A 16190-nucleotide genomic window follows, 5' to 3' on the forward strand; every position below is an offset into this window, starting at 1 on the left:
TGTGGCTATTGGGAACGGGCTGGGCGCAACGGCCCGGGAGGCGCGACTCTTGCTGGGGAAGGCTGCTTCGTGTGACGGCGAGGGTCGGTGCTGGCTCTTGAGGCTGCGGAGCCGGCGGATTCCAGGACAGAAGTGACTGGAGCCACCCCTGGGCGCCGACAGCTGAGAAGCCCGAGGCGGCCTCTGCTACCGCTCCGCTTCGCCCACCTCGACCCCAGGGCTTTGCCCAGTGTTCCCGGGTCGGCTGTTTCCGTGAGGCGGCCCGGTGCAGGCGGGCGGTGGCGGAGGATGCTGCGAGGCCCGGAGCCGAGAGGAAGGTCCTGACCCAGCCCTTTGATTGCTCCTCGAGGTCTTCCGAGAGGCCCATCCTCGGCCCCCAAGCCGACAGCGGGTAAAGGCTTCACGAGCAGGCGAGAGCAGCAGACGCCGCCCATCCCCGGACCCAACACCATGTCGTCCGCCAGGTTTGATTCTGCAGACCGCTCTGCCTGGTACATGGGACCAGTGTCTCGCCAGGAGGCTCAGACCCGTCTCCAGGGCCAGCGCCACGGCATGTTCCTAGTCCGGGACTCCTCTACCTGCCCCGGGGACTATGTTCTGTCCGTGTCCGAGAACTCGCGTGTCTCGCACTACATCATCAACTCCCTGCCCAACCGCCGCTTTAAGATCGGGGACCAGGAGTTTGATCATTTGCCGGCTTTGCTGGAGTTCTACAAGATCCACTACCTGGATACTACCACCTTAATCGAACCAGCGCCCAGGTACGCGAGCTCCCGCTGCCCTGCTCGGGCTCGGAACCTGACCCGATGCGGAGGGTCGGTCAGAGATTGAATTTTGGGGTAGGGGGAGTTGAACTTTTTTTGCCTCATTCTAAACCAGAAGATATTCGAATTGGAAGGCCAATGTCAGGATCTGGGTCATTGGTTAAAAGGATGCATTTGTGATTGTATTGTTCAAATGCACCCACCGACACACATACACAGTTTTTTTTTTACTTTAGCTGACTAATACTAATGAATAATAATAATTATTATTTAAATTTTTGGTTTTTCGAGACTGGGTTTCACTTTGAAATAATCTTGGCTGTCCTGGAACTCACGCTGTAGACCAGGCTGGCCTCGAACTCAGACTCTGCCTCCCGAGTGCTGGGGCTAAAGGTGTGTGCTACCACCGTCTGGCTGCAGAATTCTTTTAAAAAACCTTAAAAAGTATATAGACCTCCTTGAGATTCTGAAGAGAGCCATGGTTCTCTTCCTTGAAGATTCATGTAGTTTGCACACCATTTAACGTTTTGGAACCCCTGCATCTGAATAGCTAACTGCAACCTTTGGAAAAATCGTTAAAAATGAATCGAAAACGTAGAAATTTCAGAATCTGATGCCGAATTTGAAGTAGCCCTCCCTCCCTTTCTTAAACTAGAATTACAAAAGAAAGAGATTGAGATTATATTTGAGGAAATTTGTACCATCTCTCCCTGGTGAGAAGTATATATACCTTAATTCTACATTAATTCAGTTTTAGATTTTGGGGGAGGGTAATTAAATTTAATGGTTTAACATATACTTTAAAGAAACTGAAGTAGAGCTGCATGAGAGATACACACCCCTAACCTATGGAAAAGAGGACCTTGAGTTCCAAGCTTAAGGGCTATAGCAAGACCCTGTCTTAAAGAAGAAGAAAAGATGCTGATCTCCAAGTGTTTTGAGTAAAATGCATTATTTTGTAATTTGTTTTCATTTCCCCGAATGAATATCGAATTATACCAAATGATACCAAATGTGAGTTGAAAAAGTAGACTTCAAAAGGTATTTCACTGCCTGGTCTATTTCCAAGCCATTTTCTAAAAAGGTCTGGGGATTGATTTAGACTTCTCAGGGTGAGCTGACTTCATAGAATTGCTAATGAGGTAATTTGCTCTGAACTTTGAAGATGAAAAGGTGCTATACTTAATTAAGGACACCTACTAAAAGTAAAAGGGTTTCTTTTTTAGGATAGAAGAAATAATGGTACAAAGAGTGTAAAGTTAACTGCCAAAATCAATGGAGTTTAAAAAACTGTAGAGAAGGGGCTAGGCTCGATGGCTTAGTGAATGAAAGTGTTTGCAACAAAAGCTTGATGAGGTGTTACCATACACTTGGGAAGCAGAGGCAGGCAGATCTCTGAGTTCGAGACTAGCCTGGTCTACAAGACCTAGTTCCAGGACAGCCTCCAAAGCCACAGAGAAACCCTGTCTCAAAACCCATCCCTCACCCCCCCAAAAAAAAGCTTCACCGCCTGAGTTTTATTCCCCCAAAGCCACATAAAGGTGGAAAGAGAGAACAGACTCCACAAAGTTATCCTTCCTTTAGCCTAAGTATGTGCACCATGGCAAGTGAGTATCCATACACACATCAATAATTAAAAAAAAAAAGTAAAACATAGAAAGTGACTGCAAATAATAATCTGTTATAGAAATGAGGATACTAAGAACTCTGAAACACAAAGGTGCTAGTAGATGCTGTCAGCTTCATTAATTTCAGTGTAGCTTGGACAAACTTAGTAAGTATAATGTTTGGTAATATATTTAAGTAAATTTCTTCTCTAATTTGTGAAAGTGGATTATATTATTGACCTCAGGCCTTTATTAGAACATGCAACAATGTAACAGGTGTTAGAGAAAGTCTAAGTTAATTATTAGATTCCCTTCAAGGAGGAAAAATGTGTACTGGAGTGGCTTCCTGTTATCTACAAAATCTAATTCTGCTTTGTGTGTCTTCCCAGGTACCAATTTTCTGTATTACCAATGTAATTTCCTGAAATTTTCCTTAGCTCTGCTTGACACACATTCATATCTTTTTTTTTTTTTCCTTACTTTTTCAAGACAGTTTCTCTTTGTAGGTCTGGAGCCTGTCCTGAACTAGTTCTTGTAGACCAGGCTGGTCTTGAACTCACAGAGATCCATCTGCCTCTGTCTCCGCCTCCTAAGTGCTGGGCTTAAAGACATGTGCCACCACTGCACAGCCCACATTCGTATCTTTTCTGTCATGCTTAGTTTCCAAATGAAAGCAATAACCAAGTCATTATTCCTAACATAACTACCTTTTTACAATCACAAAGGCTTTATAAATTTTAGAATAGATGGTAATGTCTCTTGAGTTATATTCTTTTAGTATCTCAAAACTTAAATATGAAAACTACTGATATTCTCTTGATGTTATATTACATGGTAAATCGAGGGAAAGCCACAAATACCTGTACAAACACATACTTAACAAAATATGATAGAAACACTTGTGTTGATTGTAATCTTTGTCACTACAACTGGTCACATGGCCTTAGCTGGTATTTATAACTACCTTCCTCCCTTACCCAGTCTGTATTTCTCCATCCTCAGCAAGCATCTCAACAGGTCTTGGCTTTTCCTGGAGGAGTGACCCATACATACCTTCATTCCTGATGGGTCTGTGCCCTTTGTCATCCTGTCTGGATTAGGCTGTTGTAATTTCCCATTGACTTTAATCACAGGACATGGTAGTACCAGGAGACGCCCTAAAGGATCTCCTGCACTACAGACATAATCTGTCTTCTCCATTGGGAAGAAGCAATCAGTTTCCCCTGGGTAATCTGGAGCTGTCACCCTCTTAATATTGGTATGTCTTTCTTAGCTGTTGACTTAAGGGTATCAGAAGTCCATAGTGGCCAGGTGGAAGTCTGACTCCAATCCAGTGCGATGTCTGTTGTGTCTCCTGGCAAGAGTGCTTCTCCATCTTAAACCAAAATTTCCAGGCCAGTAGAACTTAAGGTTGTAGGAACAGGTAGAAAAATGTTCCTGGTGGATTGCTGGGGGTAATAGTGAGTGGAACCATTTCCTCTTCCACCACTTGAGTCCTGGACCCGTGAATACTGGCAATAGGAGAAACTGTACCATATATTGGATGCTGATTCAAAACATATACTGCCTTAAGGAGAATCAACCCCAGCTTTTCAGGCTGCTGCCACCTAAGTGTTGTATCTGTTTTCAAAAGGCCATTCCATCTTTCTGTCAGCCCAGAGGCTTCAGGATAGTGGGAACTATTGTAAGACTAGTGGATTCCATGATCATGGGCTCACTGTTGTATTTCTCTGGATGTGAAGTGAGTTCTTTGGTCAGAAGCACTACCGTGTGGAATACCATGTTGGTGGGTCAGGCATTCTGTCAGTCCATGGGTGGTGGTTTTGACCGAAGCATTATGTGCAGGAAAGGGAAATCCGCGACCAGAATTAGTACCTACTCCAGCTTATTACAGTGCTTGTCCTTTCCATAGACAATGGCCAGTATAGTCAACTGGCCACCAGGTTGCTACCTGGTCACCCTGCAGAATGGTTCCATATCTAGGGCTCAGTGTTGGTCTCTGCTGCTGGCAGATCTGGCACTCAACAGGAGCTATAGACAGAACAGCCTTGGAGAGTGGAAGTTCATGTTGTTGAGCCCATGCATAACCCTCAACTCTGCTACCATGACCATTTGGTTTGTGGGCCAGTTAGACTGGGGAAGGAGGCTGGCTGTCCACAGAATGGGTCATCTTACCTCCTTGTCTCCTCAGCAGAAGTCACCCTTTGATCAGCATTTAGATGGGAAACGTATCTTCACATCCTTTGCCTATTTGGAGAGATCTGTACATATCTTCCCCAGATGTCTTTCTCATCAATTTTCCAACCACGATCTTTCCAAACCCCTGATCATCCAGACAGTCTGTAGGCTACAGCCGATGAATTGGTGAACAATCACACATCTGTATGACCATGTGTACTGCCTGAAGTTCTGCCCACTGTGAAGATTTCCCTTTGCTGGTGTCTTTCAGAGTTGTCTCTGAAAGGGGTTAATAGTACTGCAGCTCTCCACTTCAGGTGGTACTTACATAGTGTTCAATCCAGGAAGCTGGATGTCTCAGCTGGTCTTTGGTATACTCCAGAATCCCAAAGTATTAGACTCTACGCCAGTGAAGAAATGGACTTGCCAGCAAGAGTGAGAACATGCAGGCAAAGAATAAGCTTCTTTCTTCCATGTCCTACTTATAGGCTGCCACCAGAAGGTGTGGCTAGATTAAAGTAGTAAAGTGGGTCCTCCCACTTCAAATGATTTTAAGAATCATTTGAAAAGAATTTTCACAGGTGTATCCATCTGCTTGGGTTATAAATTTCAGATGTAGTCAAGTAAAGCCATCTTACCTTGCTTTAAAAGTTAGAATCTATTTTTATCTATTTTCAACAACTTTATACATGTAAACAATGTACCTTGATCATGTCTGCCCCTCCAACCCTCCACCATTCCCTTGAGTTACTCCCAACACTTCCCCCTTCCCTCCCCATGTCTTCTCTTTTGTTTTGCTGCATTGGAATACTGCTCATTGTTGACTTGATTATGTGCAGGAGACCTCAGCTGCTGAGTTCATGAGTGTGTTGGCCATGCCATTCCCAGAAGAGAGCATTTCACAGCACCCTGCTCCATTGTCCAGCTCTGGTATTCTTCTATGACCCCTCTTCCATGGTATTTCCTGAGACTTATTGGGAAGGGTTTGGTTTTATGTCCTACTTAGGACTGAGCACTCAGTAGACACTTATTCTCTGTACTTTGACCAGTTCTGAGTCTCTACATTAACTGCTAGCTACTGCAGAGAGAAACTTCTGGCCATTGTCGAGGGCAGCACTAAGCTATCTATATAAACATAAAATATTTAGAAAGCAGTTTGACAACACACCCTTTTAGCAAGACAGCAAGTAGTAGATCTTCCTAGGGCCTATGACCTTCCTAGCCATGAGCGTTTGACCATGCTTGCAGTACCAAGCATAAATTCCCTCCTGGGAGCAAGCCTCAAATTCAACTGATAAGTTTTTGATTATCCACATAATTGTCATGCCACTGTTTCACCAGTGGGCACATTTTTCCTAGAATGTAGGTATGTAGCTTGCAGAGTTGGCTACTGTAGCATGCAGGAGGGAAATTTTCAGATCAGTTTCATCATGATTTTTCTATTTACTACAATGAGAATGTACCTGCAGCAATAGGGTGTTATCATCTAGCTGTGAAGGTAATGGTGATCAATGACAATAGCCTATTTTTTGGGATGCTTCATAGGCCTCTTAGACCAGTAACTCACAAAGAATTCACCCCTGGCTCTGGATTTTCATTTAATAACTCTTGTCTTCTGGGAACAGCATTGCCCACCCATGCATGGTATATGTTCAGGCTTCTTTTAAAAACTTATTTTTGTTTGAGGCAGGGTCTCACTATATAACCCTTCCTGGGCTCAAACTCACTGGGATCTGTCTGCTTCTTTCTCCAAAGTGCAGGGATTAATGACATGTGCTACCATGTTAGTCAAAACTCCCTTCCAAAAATTATATATTTATTAATTTAAAATTTATTTTATGGGTATTTTGTCTGCATGTATTGCCAGTGCATCGTGTTCATGCAGTGCCTGTGGCAGCCAGAAGAGGGTGTTAGATACTTGGAACTGGAATTACAGACAGCTAGGAGCCACCATGTGGGAGCTGGAAAACCTCTGAAGAGCAACCAGTGGCCTTAGCCCAGAACCATCTGTAGCTCCAGTTCTAGGGGATGAGATGCTCTCCACTGGCCTCTGCAGACACTGCATGCGTTTGGTCCATGAATATGTATGCAGGCAAAACACACATGCACATAAAATAAAAATAAATAAACCTTTTGTTTTTAATTATGCCCATATGTGGGCATGTGTATGGGACTGCAAGCTGAAATAAACCCTCTCTTCCCCAAGTTGCTTTTGGTCATGGTGTTTATCACAGCGAAAGAAATCCTAAGATATATGAGAACTGGAGTTACAGATGGTTTTAGCTTCCGTGTGGGTGCGAGAGCAGTAAGTACTTTTAAGCTGACTCATTTTTCCAGCTCCTAAGAATCTTTTAGACAGAGGGTGTGTGTCCCTCTGTGTCTGTGTGAGTGTGTCATGGTATGTGCAGAGGTCAGAGGACAATTTTAGGGAGTTGGTTCTTCTCACCATTGGATCAGAGTCCAGTGGTCAGGTTTGGGCCATCTCACCTGACCAAAAGGAACTTTATTTTTTGTTTGTTGATGCAAACAGTGAAGTGTTGTCAGTCTTCCGGCTTTATTGAGAAGGAAAGTAGGGACTGAATAATAGATTTAAGAACCTTAAACTTAGGTTTTCTCAGATCATCAGACAGAACAGGAATATACATAGCAAGAGGAGCTATGCAAGGAGGTACAGTGCTATTATTATCAGCCTGAATAAAAGCCAATACAGAGAAGGGAAGTTAATGAATGCCGCTGAGTGTAGACTGGATATATATCTGGATAAGAGGGGCTATGGGTTAAGTTTTTGGCTCAGCAGCAAAAAATTTTAATTAAAAAAAATGATAAATGGACACGTGTTTGAATAGTAGAGCACTTGCTGCCTAGCATGAGGGAATCCTCCACTAACTTGAGGCCAACCTAGACTGCAGAGCAAAGATCCTGACTCGGGGACTGGAGAGATGCATCTGCTCAGGGGTTAAGAGCACTGGCTGTTCTTCCAGAGGTCCAGAGTTCAATTCCCAGCAACCACATGGTGGCTCCCAACCATCCGTAATGAGATCTGGTGCCCTCTTCTGGTGTGCAGGCACACATTCAGGAAAAGCACTGTATACATAATAAATAAATCTTTAAAAATAAAAATCCTTACTCAAGAAAAGGGAAAGACGATGGTTATTATTGTGGTTTAAGTGAGAAATGTACCCCACAGGCTCATATGTTTGAATACTCAGTCCCCAGTTGGTAGTGCTGCTTAGGGAGATTGCCCTGATAATTGCTTTTTGTCCTGGCATAGTGTGACACAACAGAAAAGTAACTAACAGTTACTTAGGGAGTACCTGCCTAATAAAGATAGTAGGTCAATAGGGTTGGGCTTTGATGGTTTGTAGCTCTGCCCTGCTTCCCGCTTCCCGCTTCCCACTTCCTGTCTGTTTCCCGTGTGCTGTTGAGATATAATTTCTTAATTTCTTTCTTTCTTTCTTTCTTTTTGTTTTTTTTTTTTTTTTTTTTTTTGAGACAGGGTTTCTCTGTGGCTTTGGAGGCTGTCCTCAAACTCACAGAGATCCGCCTGCCTCTGCCTCCCGAGTGCTGGGATTAAAGCATGTGTCACCAACTCCTGGCAATTTCTTCCTTTCTTGCTCTGGCCACCTGATGCTACTCTGCCTCTCCTGCCATTATGAACTCTTAACGCTCTGAAACAGCTCAAAGAAACTATAAGTTGCTCTTTATTATTTTTTATTTATGTGTATGAAGGTTTTTCCTACATATATATGTATGTGCATTTTATGTATGCCTGGTATGCAGGGAGGCCAGCAGAGGGGGTTGGATCCCATGGAGCTGGACTTTCAGTGGTGTGAGCTGCCATATGAATGCTGGGAACTGAAGTCAAGTCCTGAAAAATCAACTTCTCTTGACCTCTAAACCATCTTTCCAGCACCTGTACTTTGTTCTTGGTCATGATCCCTCCCTCCCTCCCTCCCTCCCTGTAACCCCAGCATTTGGTGACAGCCTTGAGAGTTTGCTGTCCTGCTAGCCTAGCCAAAAAAAAAAAAAAAAAAAAAGAATAGTGAGCTTGTAGTTCACCAAGAGACCCTGTCCCGGGGGAAATACCTAAAGTCTTGCTTGCTCTGGCCTGTTCATGTACCCACACACTCACATGTGTACACCTCATATAATATGACACATGCAAATAAAATTTAAAAACAGTAATTTTAAACATAGGGAGTGCCACTGTGCTTAGCATTAAAAAATAAAAAACATTTGTAGTCTGCACACCCTGATGTCTGTATAATCCGGTACATCACAGAAATTTACTCTCTTCTGGAAGGCCTTTAGCAGAGCTTAAGTTTCTTTGGGAGCTGGTGATGTGCTTTTGGGGAGTGAGAAGCATCTGAGTCTTTGGGGCTGTGGTCAACTAAGCCCATCTTAAGCAAAATCTTGGAAAGGCTAATTTTTTGGTTTGGTTTTGGCAGCACATCTGTATGCTTTTCTATTTCTGTGACTAGATACCTGACAAGAAGCAACTTGGGGGAGGAGAAGTTTATTATTTCAGCTCACAGTTTAAAAAGGAAGGAGACACAGTCACCATGGCTGGGAAAGCATGGTACCAGTCTCTAGATTCCAAAGCAGTGCTGTCACCTGGGGGACCAAGTGTTGAAACACTGAGCTTATGGGGACGTGTCACTTTTTTTTTTTTTTTTTTTTTGGTTTTTCGAGACAGGGTTTCTCTGTATTGTTTTGGAGGCTGTCCTGGAACTCACTCTGTAGACCAGGCTGACCTCGAACTCACAGAGATCCGCCTGCCTCTGCCTCCCAGTGCTGGGATTAAAGGCGTGCGCCACCAACGCCCGGCGGGGACATGTCACTTTTAAAACACAGAATAAGGCCTTATTCTGACTTTTCAAAATTCACTCTTTCTATAAAATGCTCCTGAATTCCATCAGCCCCTGTCCCAATACACAATAATTATTTGGGAAATAGAAACAGGAGAACTGAAGTTAAAGACCACCCTGGGCTACACATAGTGAGACCATCTTTAAAAAGAAAGTTCTTGGTGCTGAGGAGATGGCTCATCTTTTTAGAGTTCTTGTTACTCTTGTAGAAGATCTGGGTTCAAGTCCCAACAACACACATGGTGCCTCATAATCATCCATAACTCAACTTCCAGGGGATTAGACTCCTTCTGGCATACAAGTGCACATATATACATGCAGCCAGTCTCATATATATAAAATAAAATTAATCTTTAAAAAAATAAAAAGCTTGGGGCTTTAGAGATGGTTCCTCAGTTAAAAGCATCCATTGTTCTTTCAGAAGTCCTGAGTTGGTTCCCAGGACACTTGTGAGGCAGCTAACAACTGACTTAAGCCCCAGGGCATATGATGTCCTTTGGTGGCCTTCCCAGACACTTGGTTCATGTACACATACCCATTCACATATATAGATAATCAAACATAAGAAATAAACCTTTAAAATAAACAAAAGCTTTTTAAACTGTTCTATGAATAAATACTCTTTGTTATGCTTGTTGCTCCCAATGTCCATTTTAGGTGGATTGGTATTAAGTCGATTGCTCTTGATTAATAAGAAACAAGGTTTTTAAATTTAAGAGTGTGTGTAGTATGCTCAGGGTCACAGGTTCACTTCCAGAGAGAGTGTATAGTATACTCAGGATCACAGGTTCAGTTCCCAGCACCAAGACAAGAGAAAAGAAACCTAAAGTATGCTCAAAGGGGTTCATGACATTGAGGAAGCTTGGACTTGGAGAGATGGCTCAGCAGTTTAGAGTACTTGTTGCTCTTGCAGAGGATCTGGGAGAAATTAGAAAAAAATAGTATCAGGGTTGCTTCATTGAGTAGCCTTGCAGAATAAAATATCCTGCCAGAAGGGTAATCATGAAGCATGCAAAAACACCCATACTAACATTAAGTTAAAATTCTCATAGGTAGGTATATACAGGACTTTAAGAAAGCCATAAACTGTCATGGCATGGTGGCACACAGCTTTAATCTCATCACTTGGGGAGTCAGAGGCAGGTGGATCTGAGAACAGCCAGGGCTACATAGAGAGACTGTCTTAAATACAAAACTAAAGGCTTCAAAGGCCAGTATGATGACTCAGCAGGTGAAAAGGTGCCTGCCATCAAGCCTAACAACCTGAGTTTAATCTCAAGTCTGCTGTTAGAAAGGAGAGAAATGATTCCTGCAAGTTGTCCTTTGACCTCCATGTGCACTCCCAGGAATGTGTGCAAACACAAAAATACACACTAAGTAAACATAAAACACGCCGGGTAGCCGGGCGTTGGTGGCGCACGCCTTTAATCCCAGCACTCGGGAGGCAGAGGCAGGCGGATCTCTGTGAGTTCGAGACCAGCCTGGTCTACAAGAGTTAGTTCCAGGACAGCCTCCAAAGCCACAGAGAAACCCTGTCTCCAAAAACCACAAAAAAAAAAAAAAAAAAAACACGCCGGGTAGCTATAGGGAATATTACTTAGGTCACTAATCAGAGGAAAGAAAGAAAAGAAGCATTGACTATGTGAAGATAAGATAAATTAGAATAATATACGAAGGATTAAACCGGTAAGTCCCATATCTCTCAGGACAGTGCTAGAACGGTAGTGGTGATGATCTTGCTGCCAAAGGCATCTCCTAAAGTGGTGTAGACTCAGATTAAAACTGAGGTTCTTTTCAATCTGTGCTTCAGAAAAAACAAATGAAAAAGGTAGTAGTGAGTAGTTTCTCCTCCAAATTTGGCACATTTACATGTATTCAGACTATTTCCTGGTTGAGGAGAGATTTCTGTACTAGTTTTACACTGTCTGTTACTGAAGAGCAGGTATTATGTTTTTAAAACCCTTTTGTTTTCCTTAACTGATGCTGGGAACAGAACCCAGAGTTTTGTGCTGCCCTGTGACTGAGCTACACTCACAGCTGGGATTCTGGAAGTGCATTCTCCATGTTGAGCATGTAAACATATGGTAGTGGAACCAGTGAATTTTGCAGTACAGCTTTTATTTTAATGATTAGGCTATAATTCTTGTTGATGATAGAATTTAGAGACCCTTAAAAATTTTGTCAAGCAGAAAAAACAAAACAAACAAACAAAACTCCAAAGCCACAGAGACACAGAGAAACCTTTCTGTCTCAAAAAAACTAAAAAAAAAAAAAAAATTTGTCAAGCAGCTAGGCAGTGGTGGTGCACACCTTTAATCCCAGCACCTGGGAGGCAGAGGCAGGCGGATCTCTATGAGTTCAAAGCCAGCCTGGTCTGGCCTCTTGTGAGTTTGAGGTGCGCACCACCAATGCCCAGCCAGAACTTACTTAAAAGTTAAATAGCCGGGCGGTGGTGGCGCATGCCTTTAATCCCAGCACTTGGGAGGCAGAGGCAGGCAGATCTCTGTGAGTTCGAGGCTAGGCTGGACTAACAGCCTCCAAAATAATACAGAGAAACCCTGTCTCGTAAAAAACCAAAAAAAAAAAAAAAGTTAAATAAATTCAGATAAGTTATCTGAAAACAAAACCTTCAAAATACATTGTGGATGATGGTACATGTGTCCATGTACACACATGACACAACGTATATTTAGGATATTGTTATAGACTATAGAAAGTACATCCAGAATATACAGTGACAAAACATTCTTAATTATTGAGAATACAATGAAGGAACAGTTTATTATAGAGGAGGGTGGTTAATAGATTTTTTTGACAGATACCATTATAGAATCAGATAAGATTTTTCTTCAGAATAATTGTGTTTCTCTCTTAAGGTATCCAAGCCCACCAATGAGTTCTGTCTCAGCACCCAACTTGTCTGCAGCAGAAGAAAATGTGGAATATGTACGGACTCTGTATGATTTCCCTGGGAATGATGCTGAAGACCTGCCCTTTAAGAAGGGGGAGATTCTGGTAATAATAGAGAAGCCCGAAGAACAGTGGTGGAGTGCCCGGAACAAGGATGGCCGGGTTGGGATGATTCCTGTCCCTTATGTTGAAAAGCTTGTGAGGTCTTCGCCACATGGAAAGCATGGAAATAGGAATTCTAATAGTTATGGCATCCCAGAACCTGCTCACGCATATGCTCAACCTCAGACCACAACTCCTCTACCTACAGTTGCTAGTACTCCTGGGGCAGCAATCAACCCTTTGCCATCCACACAGAATGGACCTGTCTTTGCAAAAGCAATCCAGAAGAGAGTACCTTGTGCTTATGACAAGACTGCCTTGGCATTGGAGGTAAAAATCTATCAAGACTGGCCTTTGAACATGGGTTTTCATTTTTAATTTTAAGTTAGCCATCCATTTAAAGTTACTTGTGTTCTTGGGAATTAGACTGGGGATTTCAAAGGATGCACTATTAATGTCTTGTCCTTTCCTAGTCATCTTTTCAGTCCAGGTTCCCAGCCTGCTTGCTCTCTTTTTCTGCTCCCAAAGCCTCATAGGTAGTTGGTTTTCTTTCCAGCAGGGAAAATGATAATTAGAAAGACCCATTACCTATGAGCAAAATTAGCATTCAGAGATAACAGTGCTACTAGTATAAGTCCATATCTCCAACTTTGTAATTAACAATATAAATAAAATGTCTTAAAATTTAACTAGGCAGAGAAATGAGTTTAACATATATCGGCCCTTGCTTGTTACAGATTTTGTAAATCATAATAGTATAAAATAGAGCTTGAACATTGTCAGTGTCGTTTTGTTTTTGTTTGGGGGGATCATCAAAGTCTGTTACATCATTTGGGGCAGGGTCTAGGCTGAGAGAGTATCCCTATATGGGGAATGGGCTCCCAATGTCCATTCATACACTAGGGGTAAATACTGTTCCACTACCGGAGGCTCCATAGACTGCCCAGGTCTCCTAACTGACACTCACGTTCAGGGGGTCTGGTTTTGTCCAATGCTGGTTTCTGAGCTATCAATCTGGGGTCCATGAGCTCCCCCTTGTTCAGGTCAGCTGTTTCTGTGGGTTTCCCCAGCCTGGTCTTGACCCCTTTGCTCATTATTCCTCCCTCTCTGCAACTGGGTTCCAGGAATTCAGCTCAGTGCTTAGCTGTGGGTCTCTGCTTCTGCTTTCATCAGCTACTGGATGAAGGCTCTAGGATGGCATATAAGGTGGTCATCAACCTCATTATAGAAGGGCATTTAGGATAGCCTCTTCACTATTGCTTAGAATCTTCTTTGGGGTCATCCATGTATATCTCTGGACATTTCCCTAGTGTCAGTTTTCTCTTTAAACCTATAATGATTCCCTCTATTAAGGTATCTCTTCCCAGGCGTTGGTGGCACATACCTTTAATCCCAGCACTTGGGAGGCAGGGGTAGGCAGATGTCTGTGAGTTCGAAGACAGCCTGGTCTACAGAACAAGCTCCAGGACAGGCTCCAAAGCAATAAAGAGAAATCCTGTCTTGAAAAACCAAAACAAAAAAAGCTATCTGTTTTCCTGCTTTCCTCTATTCTTCCCTCGACTCAGTCTTCCTGGTCCCTCTTGTCTTCCTCCCCCCCTTCTCTTTCTCCCAACACCCCCCCACACCCCCCCCACACACCCCGTGCTCCCGATTTGCTCAGGAGCTCTTGTCCTTTTCCCCTTCTCCAAGGGACTATATGTGTCTCTCTTTCCTTGTTTCCTAGCTTCTCTGGAGGTGTGGGTTTTAGGCTGATCCTTTGCTCTATGTTCTGCCTCCTCTGTGCTGGAATACCCAGTTTTTTCATGTGGGTTCTGGAAATTAAACTCAGACCCTCATGCTTGCAAGACAACAAATAAGTGCTTTACCAGGTGAGATATTGTTCAGCCCTGGCTAGCCTGGAATTATGTAGACCAGGCTATCCTCAAATGTTAGACAGTCCTCCTGACTCTGAGCACTAATCCCATGGTGGGCCTAGGGAAGAAAGAATGAGTAGTAGGCAAATCTGAAAAATAAAGTATGTTTTAGAATGTATTTTTGTTTTGGTTTTGTTCTTTTTTTTTAACTGAGATGTAAAGTATATACAGTGAGAGGTAATTTCTGAGTATTATTTGATAATGTGGAATTGTGTATCACAAACCTCCACTCTTTTACTCTGTCTTCTGTAAAATGCAAATAACTCCGTTAACCTCAATACATTGTTGTGAAACCAAATGACAGGGTATTTGTGAAGATGCTTTAAACCGCAAATTGCTATGTAACTATCACTATGATTATAGTTGGACATGCTTACCTAGTATTATTGTATGTGTTAGAAAAATTAAGATTAAGTTAGTTGACTGTTTTTGTTTATTTACCCAGAGGTGGGAACAGGAGAAAGTTGAGAGAAAGCCTAGGTGTCCTACAGGAAAATGAAGTAATGGAATGAAATGATTGCTATTAAAACAGAGCAACCCACAGTGCCTGTAGTTGAGGCTGACCTTCGGTTCTTTGTCATTGTTCTTGTTGTTTTCAAGACGGTTTCTTGTGTAGCCCTGGCTGTCCTGGAACTGGCTGTGCAGACCAGGCTGGCCTTGAACTCGAAGTTATCCACCTGCCTCTTCCTCTTGGGTGCTGGGATTAAAGGCATGCACCACTACTGCCTGAGGTACACTGCCTTTAGTTCTTGTTTCTCCTGCATCTGTATATACATAGCACATACAGCATGAATACAGATAAAAATTAGCTATAGGGTTATTAGCAAGATGTTTAGCACTCAAAAACGCATATTGGTCTTGTAGGGCCTGGAATTAAGTTCTCAGCATCCATGTTGGTCATCCACAGTGGTTTGTAGTTTCAGCTCCAGGGAATCCAGTGCTTCTGGCTTCTTCAGGCATCTTCACACTCACCCATAAGTAAAATAAATGTATCTTTAAAATTAACCATGATTCGTATATATGTAACTTTCTGCTAATTATTCCTGGGCCAATTAACTTTGAACCAGGAATAATATCTGAATGAGTTACACTTGAAAATTGGTTTTAGGGCCAGTGACTATGCATCTCTTCTTTTGACTTAAAAGAAGAGTGAGTACCTGCAATTTACATCAGGGCTTGAGGAGGGGTCCAGTTGTGTTAGAGCAGGAAAGAAACCAGAGTAAGGGGCAGGCACTTGCCTACAGTCCCAGGCTGGCCTGGAACTCAGAGATCCGCCTGTTTCTGCCTCCTGAGTGCTGGGATTAAAGGCATGCTCCATCAATGCCCAGCTATCAAGTATGCTCTTGTTCTCCCATCTCTCTTTCTCTCTCTTTCTCTCTTTCTCTCTCTCTTTCTCTCCCTCTACCCCTCTCCCTTTCCCTCTCCCTTCCTCCCCCCTCCCTCCCTCCTCTGTATCTCTCTCCTCTGTGTCTGTCTTTGTGTCTGTGTCTCTCTCTTTGTCTATCTGACACACACACACAGAGGCACACCTCTTATTTAGCGATGGGATCTCCTTACGTACCTCTGGTTGTCCTAAAACTTGCTACATAGATCATGCCAGACTCAAAGATATCCACCTCCCTTTGCTGCCCAAGTGTTAAGATTAAAGGCATGTGCTATCACACTTGGCTCTGTTATTTTAATATTTTAGTATTTTATGTGTATGGTATTTTTGCCCACACATCTCCTTTATGTAAAAGAGAAGCTTTTTCCTTGAGAGAATGCCTTCCCGCCAGCCTGGTTCTAGAGCCGTATCAGTCCCAAATAAACACACAGGAGGCTATATTAATTATGAAGCTGTTGGCCTTG

The 16190-nt window shown here is 43.0% G+C and overlaps 1 protein-coding gene across 1 annotated transcript in view; it reads left to right on the plus strand.

The window, feature by feature from the left end:
- Positions 1–16190, plus strand: part of Crkl (CRK like proto-oncogene, adaptor protein) — a 28054-nt gene continuing 11864 nt past the window's right edge. The window contains exons 1-2 of the mRNA XM_005077558.4: positions 1–761; positions 12294–12759. Of these exons, the coding sequence (XP_005077615.1) occupies positions 451–761; positions 12294–12759 (777 nt within the window). The 5' untranslated portion in view covers positions 1–450. The remainder of the gene's footprint in view (positions 762–12293; positions 12760–16190) is intronic.

This window comes from Mesocricetus auratus, unplaced genomic scaffold (assembly GCF_017639785.1).
Source record: "Mesocricetus auratus isolate SY011 unplaced genomic scaffold, BCM_Maur_2.0 Super-Scaffold_100008, whole genome shotgun sequence".
In the NCBI taxonomy this organism is placed as follows: Eukaryota; Metazoa; Chordata; class Mammalia; order Rodentia; family Cricetidae; genus Mesocricetus; species Mesocricetus auratus.